This window comes from Scyliorhinus torazame, chromosome 17 (assembly GCF_047496885.1).
Source record: "Scyliorhinus torazame isolate Kashiwa2021f chromosome 17, sScyTor2.1, whole genome shotgun sequence".
Classification (NCBI taxonomy): domain Eukaryota; kingdom Metazoa; phylum Chordata; class Chondrichthyes; order Carcharhiniformes; family Scyliorhinidae; genus Scyliorhinus; species Scyliorhinus torazame.
Window position 1 is genome coordinate 43,978,853 of NC_092723.1, and position 20,728 is coordinate 43,999,580.

Consider the following 20,728-nt stretch of genomic DNA (forward strand, 5'->3'; position numbering starts at 1 on the left):
GTCTGTTGATCATAATAGCTGCAGTCCAACAGTTCTCATTCGCTCCCTGAGTGGCACTTTGTTGTCTTTTTCATCTGAACTGCTTGAAAGTTATACAATTAAGTTATTTCTCTTGTGTTAGGAGCTTTTTGTGGTGAAATACCAATTTAAAATGTTCTCTTCTCTTACAGGGTTGGCACTCCACATTTTTGGCTGGATATTCTTTGCATCGACGCAACCTTTTCCTGCCACAGCGAGAACTCTTAGTAATGGCGGCTACTGTGCCCCCTTCACTTCTTCCTTGTTTTGGAGTTGGTGTCTGTGCTGCCAATTCTGTCCCCTATGAACTGCACTGAGTCAGCCATTTATCTCCACAAGATTTCTTTGTTGCCTTGAATAAATATCTGATTTTGTTTTCTCACTTCTGCCTGCGTTGCTAACTGCACAGCCTTTGACAGGATCAACTCTCCTCTCGACTGCAGAAAATCTGATAAAGACTCATCTGTGACTCCTACAACAATGTCAGTCTGAATTAATTCATTGTGCAGGGCTCCATGATGGCAATTCTCAGTGAATCAATAGAGATCGTTAATGAAGTAATCAAAACTTTCGCCCAATTTTGGGCAAGTCTGTTGAACTTTACGCTGTCTCTCAGCTTATGTCCTGTCAGACCATTATTTCATCTGCACTACTGCCTATGGAGTAGAGAAGGGTAGCCATATGTTCCTTGTGAATTTTCTCTGCCAGTCCCAAAGCTGCTCTATACCTGGTAAGTCTGCAACACCAGTTCTGCCACTCTTGGCTTGATCCGAGTCTTCCTCATGGTCAAAGCACTCTGGAAAAGGTAGAATTTCCTGCATAGCTTTTCTTCACTTCAGCCTTTCTTTGAGTGATGTTGGCAATTTTCCCACACTTTCCTTGTTCTGCAGTAATTTCTCTGCTGCTTCTTCCAGTCAATGGACTCTTTACTTGGCGCTTTTTCTGTCATGTTTCCCACTGTTACCATCTGTTTTCACTGTTGTGAATTTTAGATGGGGTTACCTATGGTCTGAATTTATGGATATTGCTGGAGGCAAGACTGTTTGTAAACTTTATCTTTTATTGAACATTCTACTAACTATGTACAGTTTAAGGCTTTGTATTAGACTCTACATAGAACTATCTCTCAGCATATCCTGTTGTCATGTGATCTTACATCGCTACTGATGTACACTGTTTATTTACATATTTAACATTTATCCTTCACATTACAGTAAATGGTAACGGAAGAGGTATATTCAAAAAATTTCTATTAATTGCACGAGAAGACCAACAAAATTAATAACAGAAAAATTTAGCACTATTAGTGGAATAAATAATGAACGTATGGAATGGATTTTCAAATAGAGTAATTGAGACCTCCTCACATTCTTCTCTCTGCATTCCTTTTTTTAAAAATATGTTTATTCAAATTTTTCCAACAAAATTTTTAACAAACAAGCCCCCCCCCATAACAAAAAGAAGAAAGAACACAAACCCCACCATCAAAAATAATAAACTACCTATACATTGGGTTTCTCCCGCATATATTAACCCCCCCCATATGACATTCAAGAGTACACTTGGGGAAACCCCACCCCCCACCCGCCCAAATACCCCCCCCCCGAAAGAGACCCCCCCCCCCGGGTTGCTGCTGCTGCTGACCTCCTCCTAGCGTTCCGCGAGATAGTCTAGGAATGGTTACCACCGCCTGAAGAACCCCTGCACAGACCCTCGTAAGGCAAACTTTATCCTCTCCAGCTTCATGAACTCTGCCATGTCATTTATCCAGGCTTCCACACTGGGGGACTTCGCGTCTTTCCATACTAACAAGATCCTCCGCCGGGCTACCAGGGACGCAAAGGCCAGGATACCGGCCTCTTTCGCCTCCTGCACTCCCGGCTCATCCGTTACCCCAAATAATGCCAACCCCCAACTCAGCTTGACCAGGACTTTCACCACCTTGCACATAGTCCTCACAAGACCCCTCCAAAACCTCTCCAGTGCCGGGCACGACCAGAACATGTGGACATGATTTGCCAGACTCCCCAAGCACCTCCCACACCTGTCCTCCACCCCAAAGAACCTACTCATCCTCGCCCCTGTCATATGCCCTCTGTGAACAACCTTGAATTGTATTAGGCTGAGCCTGGCGCAAGAGGAGGAAGAATTAACCCTACTCAGGGCATCAGCCCACAGACCCTCATCAATCTCCTCCCCAAGCTCCTCCTCCCACTTCCCCGTTAGCTCCTCTACTGAAACCTCCTCCTCTTCTTTCATCTCTTGATAGATCGCCAAAACCTTGCCTTCTCCGACCCATACACCTGAAATCACCCTGTCCTGAATCCTCTGTCCCGGGAGCAACGGGAATTCCCTCACCTGCCGCCTCACAAACGCCCTCACTTTCATATACCTGAACGCATTTCCCGGGGGTAACCCAAACTTCTCCTCCAGCGCCCCTAGGCTCGCAAACGTCCCATCTATAAACAGGTTCCCCATTCTTCTGATCTCTGCCCGATGCCAGCTCCGAAACCCCCCATCCATCCTTCCCGGGACGAACCAATGGTTCTCCCGAATCGGGGACCAAACCGAGGCTCCCATCTCGCCCCTGTGTCGTCTCCACTGCCCCCAGATCTTCAACGTTGCCGCCACCACCGGACCCGTGGTGTACCTTGTCGGCTAGAGCGGCAGCGGTGCCGTCACCAGCGCCCTCAGCCTCGTGCCGCTGCAGGACGCCATCTCCAACCTCTTCCACGCCGCCCCCTCTCCCTCTATTACCCACTTACGGATCATCGCCACGTTGACTGCCCAATAGTAGCCGCACAGATTCGGCAGCGCCAGCCCTCCCTGTCCCTGCTACGCTCCAAAAATACCCTCTTTACCCTCGGGGTCTTATTTGCCCACACAAAACCCATGATGCTCCTACCTACCCGTTTAAAAAAGGCCTTGGTAATCACAATGGGAAGGCACTGGAACACAAAGAGAAACTTCGGGAGGACCATCATTTTAACCGACTGTACCCTGCCCGCTAGCGAGAGTGGCAGCACATCTCATCTTTTGAAATCCTCCTCCATCTGCTCCACCAACCGCGCCAAATTGAGCTTGTGCAGGGCCCCCCAGCTCCCAGCCACCTGGATCCCCAAGTACCGAAAGTTCCTTTCCGCCCTCTTCAATGGTAGGTCGTCTATCCCCCTTCCCTGGTCCCCTGGATGCACCACAAAGAGCTCACTTTTCCCTACGTTGAGCTTACATAGACCGAGAAGTCCCCAAACTCCCTTAGGATCCGCATGACCTCCACCATCCTCTCCACTGGATCTGCCACATACAGCAACAGGTCGTCCGCAGACAGCGACACCCGATGTTCCTCTCCCCCTCGAACCAACCCCCTCCATTTCCTGGACTCCCTTAGTGCCATGGCCAAAGGCTCAATTGCCAATGCAAACAACAAGGGGGACAGGGGGCCCCCCTGCCTCGTCCCTCGGTACAGCCAAAAGTGCTCTGACCTCCGCCGATTCGTAACCACACTCGCCACCGGGGCTCTATAAAGGAGCCTGACCCAACTGAGCAACCCCTCCCTGAACCCAAACCTCCGCAGCACTTCCCAAAGATACTCCCACTCCACCCGGTCGAAGGCCTTCTCCGCGTCCATAGCTGTCACTACCTCCGCCTCTCCCTCCACCGATGGCATCATAATCACGTTGAGGAGCCTCCGCACATTAGAGTTTAGCTGCCTGCCCTTTACAAATCCCGTCTGGTCCTCATGAATCACCCCAGGGACACAATCTTCAATTCTTGTAGCCAGCACTTTTTCCAGCAACTTAGCATCCACATTGAGGAGCGGGATCGGTCTATACGACCCACATTGCAGCGGATCCTTCTCGTGCTTCAGAATCAGCGAGATCAGCGCCCTAGACATTGTCGGGAGCAGGGACCCCTCTTCCTTGCCTCTTTGAAAGTTCTCACTAACAATGGGCCTAGCAGGTCCACATATTTCCTATAAAACTCGACCGGGAACCCATCTTGCCCCGGGGCCTTCCCCGCCTACTTGTTCCCCAATCCTTTAACCAGCTCCTCCAACCCAATTGGCGCCCCTAAACCAGCCACCTCTTGCTCCTCCACCATTGGGAACCTCAGTTGATCCAAAAATCGTCGCATCCCCTCTTCCCCCGCTGGGGGCTCAGATCTGTACAGCTCCTCATAGACGTCCTTAAATACCTCATTTACTCTCACCGCACTCCGCACCGTATTCCCCCTGCTATCCTTAACTCCACCTATCTCCCTCGCTGCCACCCTCTTACGGAGCTGGTATGCCAGCATCCGGCTCGCCTTCTCCCCATACTCGTACATCGCCCCCTGTGCTTTCCGCCACTGTGCATCTGCTTTCCCTGTGGTCAACAGGTCATACTCCGTCTGGAGGCTTCGCCGTTCCCTAAGTAATCCCTCCTCGGGGGCCTCTGCATATCTCCTGTCCACCCTCAAGATCTCCCCCACCAACCTCTCCCTCTCCCTGCCCTCTCCTCCCTGTGGGCCCTAATGGAGATTAACTCTCCCCTGACCACCGCCTTCAACGCCTCCCAGACTACCCCCACCTGCACCTCTCCGTTGTCATTGGCCTCCATGTATCTCTCAATGCACCCCCGCACCCGCCCGCACACCTCCTCATCCGCCAATAATCCCACATCAAGACGCCACAGCGGGCGCTGGTCCCTCTCCTCCCCCAACTCCAGCTCCACCCAGTGCGGGGTGTGGTCTGAGATGGCTATTGCCGAATACTCCGTTCCTTCCACTTTCGGGATTAGCGCCCTACTCAAAACAAAAAAATCTATCCGGGAGTAGGCTCCATGTACATGGGAAAAAAAATGAGAATTCCCTGGCCAGGGGCCTAGCAAACCTCCACGGATCCACTCCCCTCATCTGGTCCATAAACCCCCTAAGCACCTTGGCCGCAGCCGGCCTCTTCCCCGTCTTGGATCTGGAGCGATCCAGCACCGTGTTGAAATCCCCCCCCCCCATTATCAAGCTTCCTGCCTCCAGGTCCGGAATCCGACCCAGCATGCGCTTCATAAATCCGGCATCATCCCAGTTCGGGGCGTATACGTTTACCAGTACCACCCACACCCCCTGCAAACTACCGCTCACCATCACATATCGACCTCCATTATCCACTACAATATTCTTGGCCTCAAACAACACCCGCTTCCCCACCAGTATTGCAACCCCTCTGTTCTTCGCATTCAGCCCTGAATGGAATACCTGTCCTCCCAATCCCTTTCTCAACCTGACCTGGTCTGCCACCTTCAAATGTGTCTCCTGAAGCATGACCATGTCTGCCTTCAGTCCCTTTAAGTGCGCAAACACTCGGGCCCTTTTAACTGGCCCATTCAGGCCCCTCACATTCCAAGTTATCAGCCGATTGGGGGGCTTCTCACCCCCCCCCCCCCCCCCCCCCCTCCCCCGCTGACTAGCCATCTCCTTTTCTGGGCCAGCCACGTGCCCGCACCTCCCGCACCCTCCAGTCCCCCAGACGGCGGACCCCCGCCACGACCACCTCTCCTATTTCCAGTTCCCCATTGGCCAATGCAGCAGCAACCCTATACCCCCCTCCCCCCCTCCCCCTTGCTAGTTCGATATCTAGCTCTTTTGCTCCCCCCATAACACTCCCGTAAGTCAGCTGACTCCTGCTGACCCCGGCCTCTCCCGCCTTCCCATCGACCCCCCCCCAGTGTGGGAATCCCCCCTCCCCCTCCTCCCGAGCAGTCAGTGTGCGCTCCTCCGACCCCCACCACCGTCCTTCCCTAGTGTGGGAAAAAGCCCGCGCTTTCCTGAGCCGGCCCCGCCCCCTCTGACGCAGCTCCTTTTGCGGCCTTATCTCAATTCCCCCATCCCCGGGCCTCCCCTTCCTCCAACACCGGCGCCCACACTCTCCCACAGTCTCCCCATCAAATCCCTTCATCCGTCCCCATCCAGCACCCAACCAAGGGAACATTCCCTACACGTAGTTAAAACCATATATACAGCAGACATCCCCCCCACAACCACAGACCCTCAATTTGAGTCCAACTTTTCAGTCTGTATAAAGCTCCAAGCCTCCTCAGGCATTTCAAAATAGTGGTGCCGATCTTGGAACGTGACCCACAACCGCGCTGGTTGCAGCATCCTGAACTTCACCCCCTTCCGATGGAGCACCGCCTTGGCCCGATTAAAGACAGCTCTCTTCTTGGCCACCTCTGCACTCCAGTCCTGGTAGATTCGGATCTCCGTGTTCTCCCACCTGCTGCTCCGCTCTTTCTTGGCCCATCTCAGGACACACTCTCTATCCATAAAGCGGTGAAACCTCACCACTACAGCCCTTGGCGGCTCGTTGGCCTTGGGTCTCCTTGCCAGGACCCGATGAGCCCCATCTAGCTCCAGGGGCCTCGAGAAAGCTCCCGCGCCCATCAGCAAATTGAGCATCGTGCTCACATATGCCCTGGTATCGGGCACCTCAACTCCTTCAGGGAGACCCAGAATCCGAAGATTCTTCCTCCTCGACCTATTCTCCAGGTCCTCAAATCTTTCCACCCACCTCTTGTGCAGCACCTCATGCGCCTCCACCTTCACCGCCAGGCCCAAGATCTCATCCTCATTCTCCGAGGCTTTCTGCCGCACCTCCCGGATCGCCACCCCCTGGGCCCTCTGGGTCTCCACTAGCTTCTCAATCGCTGCCTTCATTGGCACCAGCATTTCTGTCTTCAGCTCCTCAAAGCAGCATTTAAGAAACTGCTGCTGCTCCTGCGACCACTGCGCCCATGCTGCTTGGTCTCCACCCGCCGCCATCTTGCTTTTTCTCCCTCTCACTTTTCGCTGCTCCAAGATCTCTTTTTTCACAGCTCCACTCCTGGTCCAATCCATATACTGTTGGGGGGACCTTGCTGTCACCTTCCCACACTGGAAGCCGTCGAACAAGTGCCGTTGGGTCCCTCTAGAGAGCCCTAAAGTCCGTTCCCGGCGGGAGCTGCCGAACATCCGACCTATTCAGGCATGGCCACAACCGGAAGCTCTCTCTGCATTCCTGTTTCGACATCTGTGTTTACCTGCCTGCTGTACTCTCCAGGAATTTGAACCGCCCCGTCCGCTGGAGGTGTGAGCATCCTAAACCTGCCTTTGTCTGTTCTTTGACGTTAATATTCTGCCATTTTCTTCTGCAGGTAGCAAAAGAGCATGAAATGAAATGGTGCAAAAGAATGCCAATTGGCCCATCACGCCTGAACCAGCTCTTCAAATGAGCATTCTGACCTACTGCCCTTCCTGTTCCCCGGATCATTGTACATTGTTTTTATTCAAGAAATCGGGGCACAGAGGGCTAGCCCTGCAGCCTCACGGCGACGAGGTCCCAGGTTCGATCCCGGCTCTGGGTCACTGTCCGTTTGGAGTTTGCACATTCTCCCCGTGTTTGCGTGGGTTTCACCCCCACAACCCAAAGATGTGTAGACTAGGTGGATCGGCCACACTAAATTGTCCCTTAATTGGAAAAAATGAATTGGGTACTCTAAATTAATTTTATTTAAAAAAAAATTTTTTTAAAAAAAATTATTCAAGAAATCATCTAATGCCCTCTTGAATTCCTTGATTGAATCTACCCTCACCACAGTTCCGGGCCGTGTATTCCAGACCCAAACCACTCGTTGTGTGAAAAAGGTTTTTGTTGCATCACATTTGTTTCTTTTGCAAATCATTTTAAATCAGTGCTCTCTCATTCTTGATACTTTTACAGGAAAGAATAGTCTCTCCCTATCTACTCTGTCGAGCCCCCTCATGATTTTCAACATCTCTATCAAATCTCCTCTCAGCCTCTTCTCTCCAAGGAGAACAGTCCCAACCTCTCCAATCATAATTGAAATTTATCATCCTTCCGATAGAATGATGCCCAGAGCTGTGCACAGTATTTCAGCTGAGATCTAACTAGTGCCTTGTATAAGCTCAAAATAACCTCCTTGTTCTTGTTCTCTATGCCCCTATTAATAAAGCCCAACATACTATGGGCTGAATATTCCGCTGTCAGGATTCTCTGTTTTGCCAGCAGCCCGGTGATTTCCTGACGGCTTGCGGCATGCCCCACAATGGGAAACTCCATTCACTAGCCGGCGAAACAAACGATCCCAAAGGCGTGCCACACCTGAAATCTGGTGCGGCGAGACAGAGAAACCCACCCTATATGTTTATTAACTGCTCTCTCCACCTGTCCTGCCACCTTTAATGAGCCGTGCATGTTTACATGCAGGTCACTCTGCTTCTGCACCTTTTTAAGAATTGGCCCCTTTATTTTATATTGTCTCTCCATGTTCCTCCTACCAAAATACATCACCTCACGCTTCTCCATCTCGAACTTAATCTGCCACCAACTTGTTTATGTCCCTTTGAAGTTCCACACTGCCTTCTTCACAGTTTCCAATACTTCCAAGTTTTGTATCTACCTCAAATGTTTTAATTGTCCCCTGCACACCAAGATTTAGATCATTAATATATATCAGGTAAAGCAATGTCCTAATACTGACCCCTGGAGAACACCACTTTGCTTCCTATTTTTCAGCCAATTCTGTATCCACATTGCTCCTGTCCCTTTTATTCCATGAACTATAACTTTTCTCACAAGTCTGTTGTGTGGCACTGCATCGAATGCCTTTTGAAAGTCCATGTGCACCACATCAACAGCATTACCCTCATTGACTCTTTCCGCTACTATTTCAAAAAACTCCAGCAAGTTGGTTAAACATGATTTTCCCTTTGGAAATCCATGCTGTCTCTTCTTAATCAACCCACATTGTTCCAGGTAACTATTAATTCTATCCCGCATAATTGTTTCTCGAAGCTTGCCCACCATTGATGTTAAACTGATTGGCCTGTAATTGCTGGAGCTTATCCTTACAACCCTTTTTGAATAAAGACGTAACATTTGGAATTCTCCAGTCCTCTGAAACCTCTCCTGAGTCTAGAGAAGACTGGAGGATTATGGCCAGGGCCCCTGCAATTTCCTTTCTCACTTCCTTCAATAATCTTGCATGCATAGTAGCGGTCACAGTGCCTTGTCAGCTTTAGATACCGACAGTCGCTACTAAACATCCTCCTTATCAATTTTGAACCCTTCTGCTACAGAGTTCTCTCATCTGTCATTATGTCCAATGTAGCAGGTACCTCCTTGGTAAAGACAGGTGCAAAATATTAATTTAATACCTCAACCATGACCCCAGCCTCCATGAAGAAATTCCCTTTTCGACCCCTAATCGGCCCAACTACTCCTTTTACCACCCTTTTGCTATTTATATGCCAATAGAAGACTTTGGAATTCCTCTTTAGGAAGTCTTTTCTCATTATCCCTCTTCACTTCTCTAATATGCTTTTGCATCTCCCCTCTTAACCTTCTCTGTTCTTCTAGGTTCTCACCTGTATTTTCTAACTGATACCTGTCATGAGCATACTTTTTCTTCCTTATCTTAATTTCCATCTCTATTTTCATTCCGGGAGCTTCGATTTGTTTGCCCTACCTTTCACTTTTAAGGGAATATACCTTGGCTGTGTCCGGACCATTTCTGTTTTGAAAGTAGCTCATTGTTCAGCTACAGGCTAAAAGGGTCCACGAAAAGTCATTGGCCAGCAGGATTAAGGAAAGTCCTAAGGCTTTTTATACGTATATAGAGAGCAAAAGGGTAGCCTGGGAGAGGGTTGGCCCACTCAAGGATAGGGGAGGGAATCTATGCGTCGAACCAGAGGAAATGGGTGAGGTATTAAATGGGTACTTTGCGTCAGTATTTACCAAAGAGGACTTGATGGATGATGAATCTGGGGAAGAGTGTGTCAATAGTTTGGGTCATGCTGAGATCAAAAAGGAGGAGGTATTGGGGGTCTTGGAAACCATTAAGGTAATCAAGTCCCCAGGGCCTGATGGGATATACCCCAGAATATTGAGGGGGGCAAGGGAGGAAATTTCTGGGGCCTTGAAAAAAATCTTTGTATCCTCACTGGCCACAGGGCAGATCCCAGAGGATTGGTGTTGTTCCTTTGTTCAAGAAGAGTAGCAAGAATAATCCAGGTAATTACAGGTTGATGAGCCTTACGCGGTAGTGAAAGTATTGGAGAGGATTCTTTGACATTTGATTTACTCCCACTTGGAAATAAGTGGACGTATTAGCGAGAAGCAACATTGGTTTGTGAAGGGGAAGTCGTGTCTCACTAACTTGATTGAATTTTTCAAGGAAGTGACGAAGGTGATTGATGAGGGTAGAGTAGTGGATGTTGTCTACATGGACTTCAGTAAGGCCTTTGACAAGGTCCCTCATGACAGACTGGTACAGAAGGTGAAGTCGCATGGGATCGGAGGTGAGCTGGCAAGATGGCTACAGAACTGGCTCAGTCATAGAAGACAGAGGATAGCAGTGGAAGGGTGCGTTTCTGAATGGAGGGCTGTGACTAGTGGCGTTCCTCAGGAATCAGTGCTGGGACCTTTGCTGTTCGTAATATATATATAAATGATTTGGAGGAAAATGTTTTGGATATAATATATATAAATGATTTGGAGGAAACTGGTTTTATTAGTAAGTTTGCAGATGATATCAAGGTTGGTGGAATTACAGATAGAGATGAGGACTGTCAGAGGATACAGCAGGATATAGATCGCTTGGACATTTGGGTGGAGAGATGGCAGATGGAGTTTAATCCCGACAAATGTGAGCTAATGCATTTTGGAAGGTCAAATCCGATGGAAAATATACAGTAAATGGCAGAACCCTTAAGAGTATTGATAGGCAGAGGGATCTGGGTGTACAAGTACACAGGTCACTGAAAGTGACAATGCAGGTGCAGAAGGTAGTCGAGGTGTATGGCATGCTTTCCTTCATCGGCCGGAGCATTCAATTTAAAAATTAGCAAGTCATGAAGCAGCTTTATAGAACCTTAGTTAGGTCGCACTTGGAATATAGTGTTCAAACCTGGTTGCCACACAACCAGAAGGATGTGGGGGCTTGGGAGAGGGTACAGAAAAGATTTACCAGGATGTTGCCTGGTATGGAGGGCATTAGCTATGAGGAGAGGTTGGAGAAACTTGGCTTGTTCTCACTGGAACAACGGAGGTTGAGACCTGATAGATGTCTACAAGATTATGAGGGGCATAGACAGAGTGGATAGTCAGAGGTTTTTTCCCAAGGTGGGAGTCAATTACTAAGGGGCATAGGTTTAGGGTGCGAGGGGCAAGGTTTAAAGGAGATGTACGAGGCAAGTTTTTTACACAGAGTGTGGTGGGAGCCTGGAACTCGCTGCCGGAGGAGGTGGTGGAAGCAGATATGATAGTTACTTTTAAGGGACGTCTTGACAAATACATGAATAGGATGGGAATAGAGGGATATGGCCCCCGGAAGGATAGGGGTTTTTAGTTCAGACAGGCAGCATTGTCGGTGCAAGCTTGGAGGGCCGAAGACCTGTTCCTGTGCTATAATTTTCTTTGTACAGTTTTCCTGTAAACTTTCCATTCCGGACTAACCGGCCCAGATCTGTTCTTGCCTCATTGACTTCGGCTCACCCCAGTTCATTATTCTTACTCTGAATTGCCAATTATTCTCAGTGGACATCTAACTTGTTTATCAGTGTGATGGAAATATGAGCCTGCAAATTCTTGTCCACTCTTGCAATGAATAATAGTGCATTCTACTGCTGCCTGGTCCCTCCCCTCACTGAAAGACATTACTTGTTACGCTCATGAGAGCCACCTGGTGGTGCGGAGTAGATCATTGACGCCTTTCCGACATTGTAACAGTCCCACCTGTGGACTGCACAGCTACTAACCTCAGCTGCAACCTCCATCCAGGCTTCCTTGGTCAGGCAGGAAGTTTTCCTGATGCTGTCAATAGGAACAGCACCTCCCGCCATTCCCAAACAGCTTGGGGGAGAATATGAGACATTTGCCATCTGAGTGTGGAGGTCAACGTGATGGAGCTGGAGTTCTTGTCAGCTTTTGCCACATCGATGCTGCTGACTTTAAGCACTGGAGGCATATCTGGGTGCCGCTTAAAGTGCTGAAAGTGTTTTTGGCTTTTTCCTGCCTGCCCACACTGGGTAATTGGCCAGGCCCCTGCGCCTCTGCATATTTTATTGGCCGGCCACCGAGCATAAGCTCCACACAATTCCAGGTCCACAATTGGGAAAACAAAATTCCACCCACAATTTCTGTTTTGTTAAAATGTTGTGATATCAAATGACTTGGAACAAGCATATAATTGTCTTTATTCCCCTAGGCAGTTTTCAAAATTACAATACTGAAAGATAGCCTGTGGTATAATTGCCAGGGCAGAAATTGCAGATAATTGCCGTTCGTTGCTACAAGCACCTGTTATTTAGTTCAGGGCTTTAACAGTGTCAAAGTCAGAGAAAGCGAACAAAACAAAGCATTTTCTTCAAAGAATTGGTTTCCCATATAATGAAACCCTTTGTTCTGAACTCTCATTAATTGTCTGGCATTCGTACAAAATGTTTATGTCGTGCCCTTCACATAGGAAAATGTGCCAAGGTGCTTCACAGGAGTGTTTGCAGAAAACATCTGACACTGAGCAAAAGAAGGAGATACTGGGACAGTTGACTGAACCCCTTGTCCAAAGAGAACAGTTTTAAAGTACACCTTAAATAAGAGAAAGGCAGAGAGACAGAGAGCTTTTTGGTGGAATTCTAGAACTTAAGACTGAGATGGTTGAAGGAATTGGTGCCAATGGTGGGGCGAAGATGTTGGGGGTACATAAGAGGCCAATGTTGGAGGATCACAGAATTCTCAGAGGGTTGTAAGGCCACAGGAGGTTGTAGAGATAAGCAGGAGTGAATTCATAGGGTGTGATTCAGCCGCCTCATCGCACCTGAATTGGTCAGCAATTGAGCAATGAGTCTCATTTAAATATGCATTCGGCGGATTCTCTAGGCCCTCAGGGCCTAACGTCTGGGCCTGGGAGACCTTGTCAGGGTGCTGTTAAGTATTGGTCACGCAAACTTGGACGAGGCATATCAGCACTAGGGGGCGGGGCGGGGTTGGGTCTCCCGGCCTTTGGAGATTCCCAGGTGGTCGAGGATAGGGCAGGGTGGAACCCTGGTACTCACCCTGGCACTGCCAGAATGCTTAGGTGGCACTGCCAGGCTGACAGGGGCACTGCTTGGGTGGCACAGCAAGGATGGAACTGGCAAGGGTTGGGGTCTGAGGGGGAATGAGGGGTGGTAGCGTGAAGACGGGTATGAAGGGACATCATAAAGGTTGGGGCGTTGGAGGGTGGGGGTCCTGAAAGGAGGCGAGGGAAGTCCTGAAAAGAGAGGGACCCTCAGCGACCCCATAGTGCCGTGTCCTCACTTGGACAGTGGGGGTGGGTAATGCCCATGTCAGCAGGGGATGGCACTGCCCATGGGTAGGTGTGTGGGGGGCCCTCAAGCACACTTAGAGATCGGGGTAATATTTCAAAATGACGTCCCAATCTCTGAGGAGCCGGTCTCGCCGGCGGATTCAGCTCCCCATTGCTGAAAAGCTTTCTATGTTTGGGCTAGACTGGGGAGAAGTTCCCCAAGACCCATAAAAATGACTAAGTATGGGTGAATATCATTGTGGATATCAACCAAAAAACTGGCGGGAAATACCCCACCAACGCGCCCAAAATGACACCCCATGAATGCATTGGAACATGAGGATGTGAAATCTAAATTCTAAGCGTCAGTGGACCAGGAGTCAAAGGTCAGTGAGTGAAATAGATTTTTAGCAATTTAGAAAACTGGCAGTAAATGAGGGGGATATGAAGGGTCGTCGGGTGAAGGCAGGTATGAAGAGGCTTCATAAATGTTGGGGGGGGTTGAAGGGTGGGGGTCCTGAAAGGGCAGGATGGGAAGGTCTGAAGTACATAGAGGGTAAAAGATGGGAGGCTTGTCAAGATGGCGGAGGAGGTCTGGAGGTAACAAAAGCCTATGCAGATTTTAGCATTTCCAGTCTCCTCAGTCAATGCTGGAATCCCCTGGGCAACCAACATGCTGGAAACAAAAATCGTTGATGAAAGGACGAGAGCTGATTCAATTAGATGATGAATTATATGCACCTCAACTTAATTTGCCCATTTTTTTAAAAACCTAAATCCATTTACCGAACAAACGTCTAACAACTGGGTTCTTGAGTCTCCTGCCAGTGGAAAGAGTTTCTCTGTAGCTATTTGATCAAATCCCTTAATAATTTTAAATACTTTGATTTGATTAGATTACCGCTCGAGGGAATACAAACCAAATTTACATCAGGGACAGGATGCTCCATTCCCCTAGCCTTGTGTTTCTCGGCCTTGTGCCGTTCGCTGGTGACGGGATTAGAGAAGCCATCACTTGTCAATGGGATTCCCATTGAAGCCACCCTACGCCGCCGAGAAACCTGCAGGCGGGAGTGCACTGCCGGATGGAATAGGGAATCCCAACGGCTGGAGAATTCCGGCCCAAGTCTTCATTGTGATGAATTTGCATTGTATCCTGTCCAGGACCAATATATCATTCTTGAGGTTCCACTCATTGGCCAGAATTCCCTGCTGTGGGAATCAGCATGGGAGGACTGGGAATGTACATAGTGAGATATGTAGAATACTGGATACAGTGCAGACCACTGGCAAGTGGGAATTTTCACTTAAATTGAAAAATACCTTTCAGTTTGCATTGATAGTTATTTCCTTTTAATATTTTCTTTGTTTCATAGAAATTACAGTGCAGAAGGAGGCCATTTGGCCCATCGAGTCTGCACCGGCTCTTGGAAAGAGCACACTACCCAAGGTCAACACCTCCACCCTATCCCCATAACCCAGTAACCCCACCCAACACGAAGGGCAATTTGGACACTTAAGGGCAATTTATAATGGCCAATCCACCTAACCTGCACGTCTTTGGACTGTGGGAGGAAACCGGAGCCCCCGGAGGAAACCCACGCACACACGGGGAGGATGTGCAGACTCCGCACAGACAGTGACCCAAGCCGGAATCGAACCTGGGACCCTGGAGCTGTGAAGCAATTGTGCTATCCACAATGCTACCGTGCTGCCCACTGTGTTGCCCCGGCTAGTTAAATTGCACCTAGAAAATGTTGAAAATGGATATTTCTATGTGAGGGATTCTGATTTCACTGCAATGATTTAAACACGGCAGAAGAGTTCACGGGGGACAGCAAATGCAGGTGCAACAACATCTGCAGCATTTTAGCTTGCCCCTGTTCCTACGCCAGGAGGCATTTTTACAGACTCTTCTCTAGATGTAAACAGCAGAGGCCATTCGCAATGTGCTTCACAGGAGGCTATATTAGAGGAGGATCTACTGCAGAACTGCACCATCTGTAATAGATTAGGTGATCAGCGGACATCTGGAATGGGGATAGTTCCGTGTTAGACAGCTGTCCTTAGTGCCCACAGTATTTGAAGCAGATGAAATTCCAGGTGGATGCTTGTCACCACTTAAGGGCTATTTTTTGCAACATTTGCTGCTGACCCCACTGAGAGCACCTCCCCCTCACTCTCCCGATTGCAGACGAGTGACTCGGGGAAGTGGCTTGCTGTTGTTTGGCCACCTCAGTCCGAAAGATAATTGCACCACGTTGCTTTGTTGCAATGAAGGATGGTATTCAACAGGGCGGAGGCTGTTTGCAATATTTTATATTGTACAGCATTTACCAACTTTTATTTCTGCCATGCTTGATGGGTTTTACAATGTTTCTGCACTGAAGAAAGTATGAGTCATTCTGCCTCCTTGACCAAATAAAATTCTTCCTTATTTCCAATCACATTTGAGCTAACTGCACTGACCTATTTGGTAAGCTCTGGCCATGTAGCTTTCACCTGAACTTTTATTTCAGCAACAACTGTGGTACACTTTCTCCTGTAGCCATTTGGTTCTTCTGTGTCAAAAGAAACAGCTTTCCCCCACATTTTTCCTTTGTTCTATTGTGAGCTATTCCTCAACTTTTCTACACTAATACAACCTTATCCTTGGAGGCAAAAAGCAATCAATGTAAAAACTACTGTCTTGCTGGAATCTTGAAGCTCCTCAGTCAATTGTCCCACGGGCCAAGCTTCCTGAACACATTCTTCATAGTCCTGTAGCTGATGTGTTGGGTGCTCTGGATCCGTAGAACATATACAGGCCACCAACACTTAAAATAGTGCAACACTATTTTATTAAGTTAGAAACTGTTGAACATACTTTCACTGTGGGTTAACACGATGTTAGATTAAACTAAAGACCTATGCCTGTCCTAACCAGTCTATGCACTCAGCACATGGTGAAGATCTGTGCTGCAAGCTGTAAGCTATGTCCTTCTAGGAGGCTGCATCCCGAATGAGCGGGAACTCTGATGCCCTCTGTCTTTATAGTGAGTGTGCTCTAACTGGTGATTGGCTGCGGTGTTGTGTGTGTTGATTGGTCCCACTGTGTGTCCATCAGTGTGTGTGTATCTGCACCATGTTATACTGATGTATATTATGACAGTAGCCTATTCAAATTAGAGGCAGGGATTGATATTTACAACATTGTGTCTGTGCACCACATATGTTGCACATCTTACAAACCTCTGAACAAGCCCCTCGGACCTGCTCCGCCATTTAATAAGATCACAGCTGATCTGATAATAACCTCAAATCTACATCCCGGCTACCTCCGATAACCTCTTGCTTACCAACAATCTACCCACCTCTCCTAATATTAAAAATATTAAAAGACTCTCCTACAGCACCTTTTCAGGAAGAGAGTTCCAAAGACTCACAACCCTCTTGAGTGAAAAAACTTCACCTTGTTTCCACTTTAACTGGACAAGCCCTTATTTTTAAACAGCGACCCCTTGTTCTAGATTCTAGATCTTAAGTATAATTTTCTCAAAGTAGACTATCTTTTGTCCAAAATAAAAAAATAAGATTACAATATATAAGGCGATTGCTTTTGTGAAAAATATTTCAAAATAGCATGACTACAGATAAAATATTAACTATATTTGAACAGGTTTTGTTGAAATGGAAATCAAGAAAATGCTTGACGTTCAGAATGAAGTTCGGCTGTGGAAGAAAGGTTTGAATGATGAGACCAGTCTGCTGCAAAGGTCAGATTCAACACTGAAAGATGCTGGAATTCTTCGCGAGCAGGTACTGAAGCAAAATTGTCCAATTGTTGGTACTGCCGACCCATAAGATATTTTGCAACAAAAGCTTGGTCAGAGTAATATACAGAAAAAATTGAAGCAGGAGGAGAGCATTTCTATTTGCTTTGTTTGGCCCCTGTTCCGCACTGTAACCAATCACTGTTTGCCGATGTACCATTTGTCAAGGTTGTCTGTTGATTATTCTTTTGTCTACTATGTACGTACTGTGTACATTCCCGCGGCCGCAGAAAACAATACTTTTCACTGTACTTCGGTACATGTGACAATAAACCAAATCAAATCAAATCATTTGGCTCTTTAAGCCTACTCCACCATTCATTATGATCATAGGTCATCGTCAAGCTTGATACCTTTATCCTGCCTCCTCCTCCCCACATATCCCTTGATCCCTTTAGCCTCAAGAGCTATATCTAATTCCTTTTTGAATTTAGTCAGTGATATAATGGCATCACTACATCACCAATTATATCTATTATAAACCTATAAAGCTTCCTGAAAAACTAAAATAATATATATATATACATGATATGTATAATATATATGATACATCTCTATCCCAGAAGGTTGCTCTATTCTAAAGATCTGTGGAAGCTCACCTATTGAGCATGTTCAAGAGAGAAAGTTATATATGTCTGGCTACTAATGATATTAAGGGATGTGGGAACAGTGAGGAAAAATGGCATAGAGGTATATCAGGCTTGTCTAACAGACTTGTCTAATAGGCGGGCTGGAATATGACCTATATATCTTGCCCACCAAGCTTTGTCTGAGATACGGCAGACCAGCAGTCTTGGATTTCAAAAATGTTTCAAGCTACTTGTCCGATCACAGGCTATTTAATCCATATATTTTCTGCTGACAGGCTCACCCATGAGCCCATCAGCTGCAAATACGAGGAGAAAATAGCCTGTAATTGGTCGAGCAGCAAGCAGTGTGAAGCTAAGTAACAGCTGAGGGGCTGAGGCCCAGAGCAGGGCCATGAATAACATGGTGGGGGATGGGTTTGAGAGTCCAGCTAATAGCATGAGTTGGGCCAGGAGCATGAGCGGAGGCCTAAAGCAAGGGACTGGATCGGGGCCTGTAGCGGGGCTGGGAATGGGAGTAGGGGCAAGGCCTGGAACAGGAGCGGGAGCTTGAAGTGGGTGTCTGGAGTGCAGTCGGGCGTGGAGTGTGGAGTAGAAAGAGAAAATTCTACCAGGACTAGACAGGGTTAGATGCAGGAAGGAAGTTCCTGGTGGTGGGGGTGTTCAGAACCAGGGGTCATAGTCTAATGTTAAGGGTGAACATTTTAGGACTGAGATGAAGAGAAATTTCTTCACCCAACGAATGGTCAGCCTGAGGAATTCTCTATCATAGGAAGCAGTTGAAGCCAAAACATTTTGTTTTCAAAAGGAGTTAGTTATAGCTCTTGGGGTGAGGGGGATCAAAGGATATGGGCGGGGGAGGGGGGAAGGGGGGGGCGGGGAAGGCAGGATCAGGCTATTGAGTTGGATGATCAGCCATGATCATAATAAATGGGGGAGCAGGCTCGAAGGGCCAAATGACCTCCTCCTGCCCCTATTTTATATGTTCATTTATTACTCTTTTTTTAAAAAATGATCAATTTATTACTTTGACATTGTATTTTTTTGCTATATGTTGCTAACTTTTGGTTGGTTCAATCGGCTCTGTTTTATAACCTTTGCTCTAGAGTCGCCAGGTATCTTTATGATACCGCCATGAGGTTCAAGTTCAAGTACTGATCAATAACTCGACACACCAATTAGTAAGATTCAAATTAAAACACATTTATTATACACAGTCAATCGCTACTCATGCATAAATTCTACTTAATAAACAATCTCTATAACTAACAGGCCTATACTTAGCTTTGGACTGGCCCACCAGGTCAGGGGAACAAATGGCCTTTCGTTCAGGTCCTGAGTCTACGGGATTCAAAAGCTGGTATGGACTGGTAGCTAGGAGCGCCTATCTCGTAGCGAGCATTGACTTGAGACTTACTTGCTTGGAGGCAGCTAGGGCAGTTCACTCTCAAGGGTTGAGTCGCTGCTGAGTGACCCTGCCAAGAAGGACGATTTGAACTTGGGGGCTTTGCTTTATAGTCCCCAGGGGCTTCCCGCCCTTCGGGGTGGATCCCGTACCTGGTTCCAAGTGATTGGACTACTTTCTGATCACTTGGATTGATTTCTCCAATGCTGGAGCGGTTCCCTGATTGCTAGGCGGTCCTAAGTGTCCGTTGGCCTTACTTTGTCTTGGCTCCTGCTGGCGCCGAGGAGTCTCGCTTGGCTTTGTTTACCTTAACTGTTGCCATTGTGCCTGGGAATTGCACATTAATATGTAAATGGCTGCTACATTACTATGCAGATGGCTGCTGGTTTTAGTGCTGTCTGGTTGTTTTGCAGGTTCCAATATACATGATTTCTGTATTTGCTGGTCTTTGCCTGTATTGGCTGAATTTCCCTTCAGCCTTTGCGGTTCTCCATTTTAAGTCGGGAAGTGGCCAACTCAGGTGGCTACATATGCAAGTTGTTTCTTTTATTACTTCAGCTTTGCTTTTGGGTGGGGATTTCTGGCATGATTTCCAGTGGCGGAGGAGGCGGAGGCGGAATGCCATTGGCCGGCAGCATGATCTTCTGGTCCCGCTGAAGTGTGCGGAGCTTCGCATGGTTTGTCTGTCCCGCCACTGGGGAACCTGCCGCTTGGGGTAGCCTCTGGCAGTACCAGAAGATCCCTCCAGCAGGAAGAACCCACTGTGTCCCATTCTTTGAAATTCATGTTTAACGTTGTGCCAAACCTTACCTTTCTGAAAATTTGCTCATCGGCCCCTAGAATGAGAAATTTGGCCACTCATACAAAAGATTTAGATAAGCCTGAGGTAGATGATCAGCAAGGATCTGTTGAATGGCAGAACAGGCTTGACTGGCTGAATGACCTACTCCTGCTCCTATTTCCTACGTTCCTATTATTACTGAAACCTGACCTTGTGCTGGGACCAAATTGCTGATCGTGGAATTAAGTTCTTGACAAGGAATGCTTAGACAGGGTTGAGTTTTAAGGCACAGTTCTATACTTTTTCAGAAACAAAGGGCAGAATTTTACGGCCCTTCCCGGCACAGGAATCCCTCCGTAATCACTGGAGTTTTGAACGCCTCGCCACATTTTCTGGTCCCACCCCCGCCGCCACAGAGCCGTAAAATCCCGCCCAAAACTCATCCTGCCAAGAATTTCCTTGGTGTAATGTCAACTCACCTGCAGTAGTTCAATGTTTGAAGTGATTATTTATTTTTAGAATTAAGAATCAACCCTTTTGGCTGTGAACAGAGCGGAGCCTCTAGTCAGACTGAGAATATCAATCTGGATGCTTGACAGTGCGGCTGAAGCAGGTTAATGCTTTTGGGCAGCTTTAATTTTTCCTGAGGAAAATATAATTCCCTCCAACTCTTCAGAGCTGTTCCAGAGTGACGATGTATTCTGAAATGTTGTTGAAAATTTCTACCTTGATACAGCCCCTTTAGACTGAAATTTGTCTCAAAATTAATAGAAACTGGTGAAACTGCTCAATCTATAAAGAGGTAC

The 20,728-nt window shown here is 47.6% G+C and overlaps 1 protein-coding gene across 1 annotated transcript in view; it reads left to right on the top strand.

Annotated features, from left to right (window-relative positions):
* The window catches only part of LOC140393850 (uncharacterized), an 81,498-nt gene that overhangs the window by 50,844 nt on the left and 9,926 nt on the right, over positions 1–20,728 (top strand). The window contains exon 5 of the mRNA XM_072480382.1: positions 16,996–17,135. Coding sequence (XP_072336483.1) covers positions 16,996–17,135 — 140 coding nt within the window. The remainder of the gene's footprint in view (positions 1–16,995; positions 17,136–20,728) is intronic.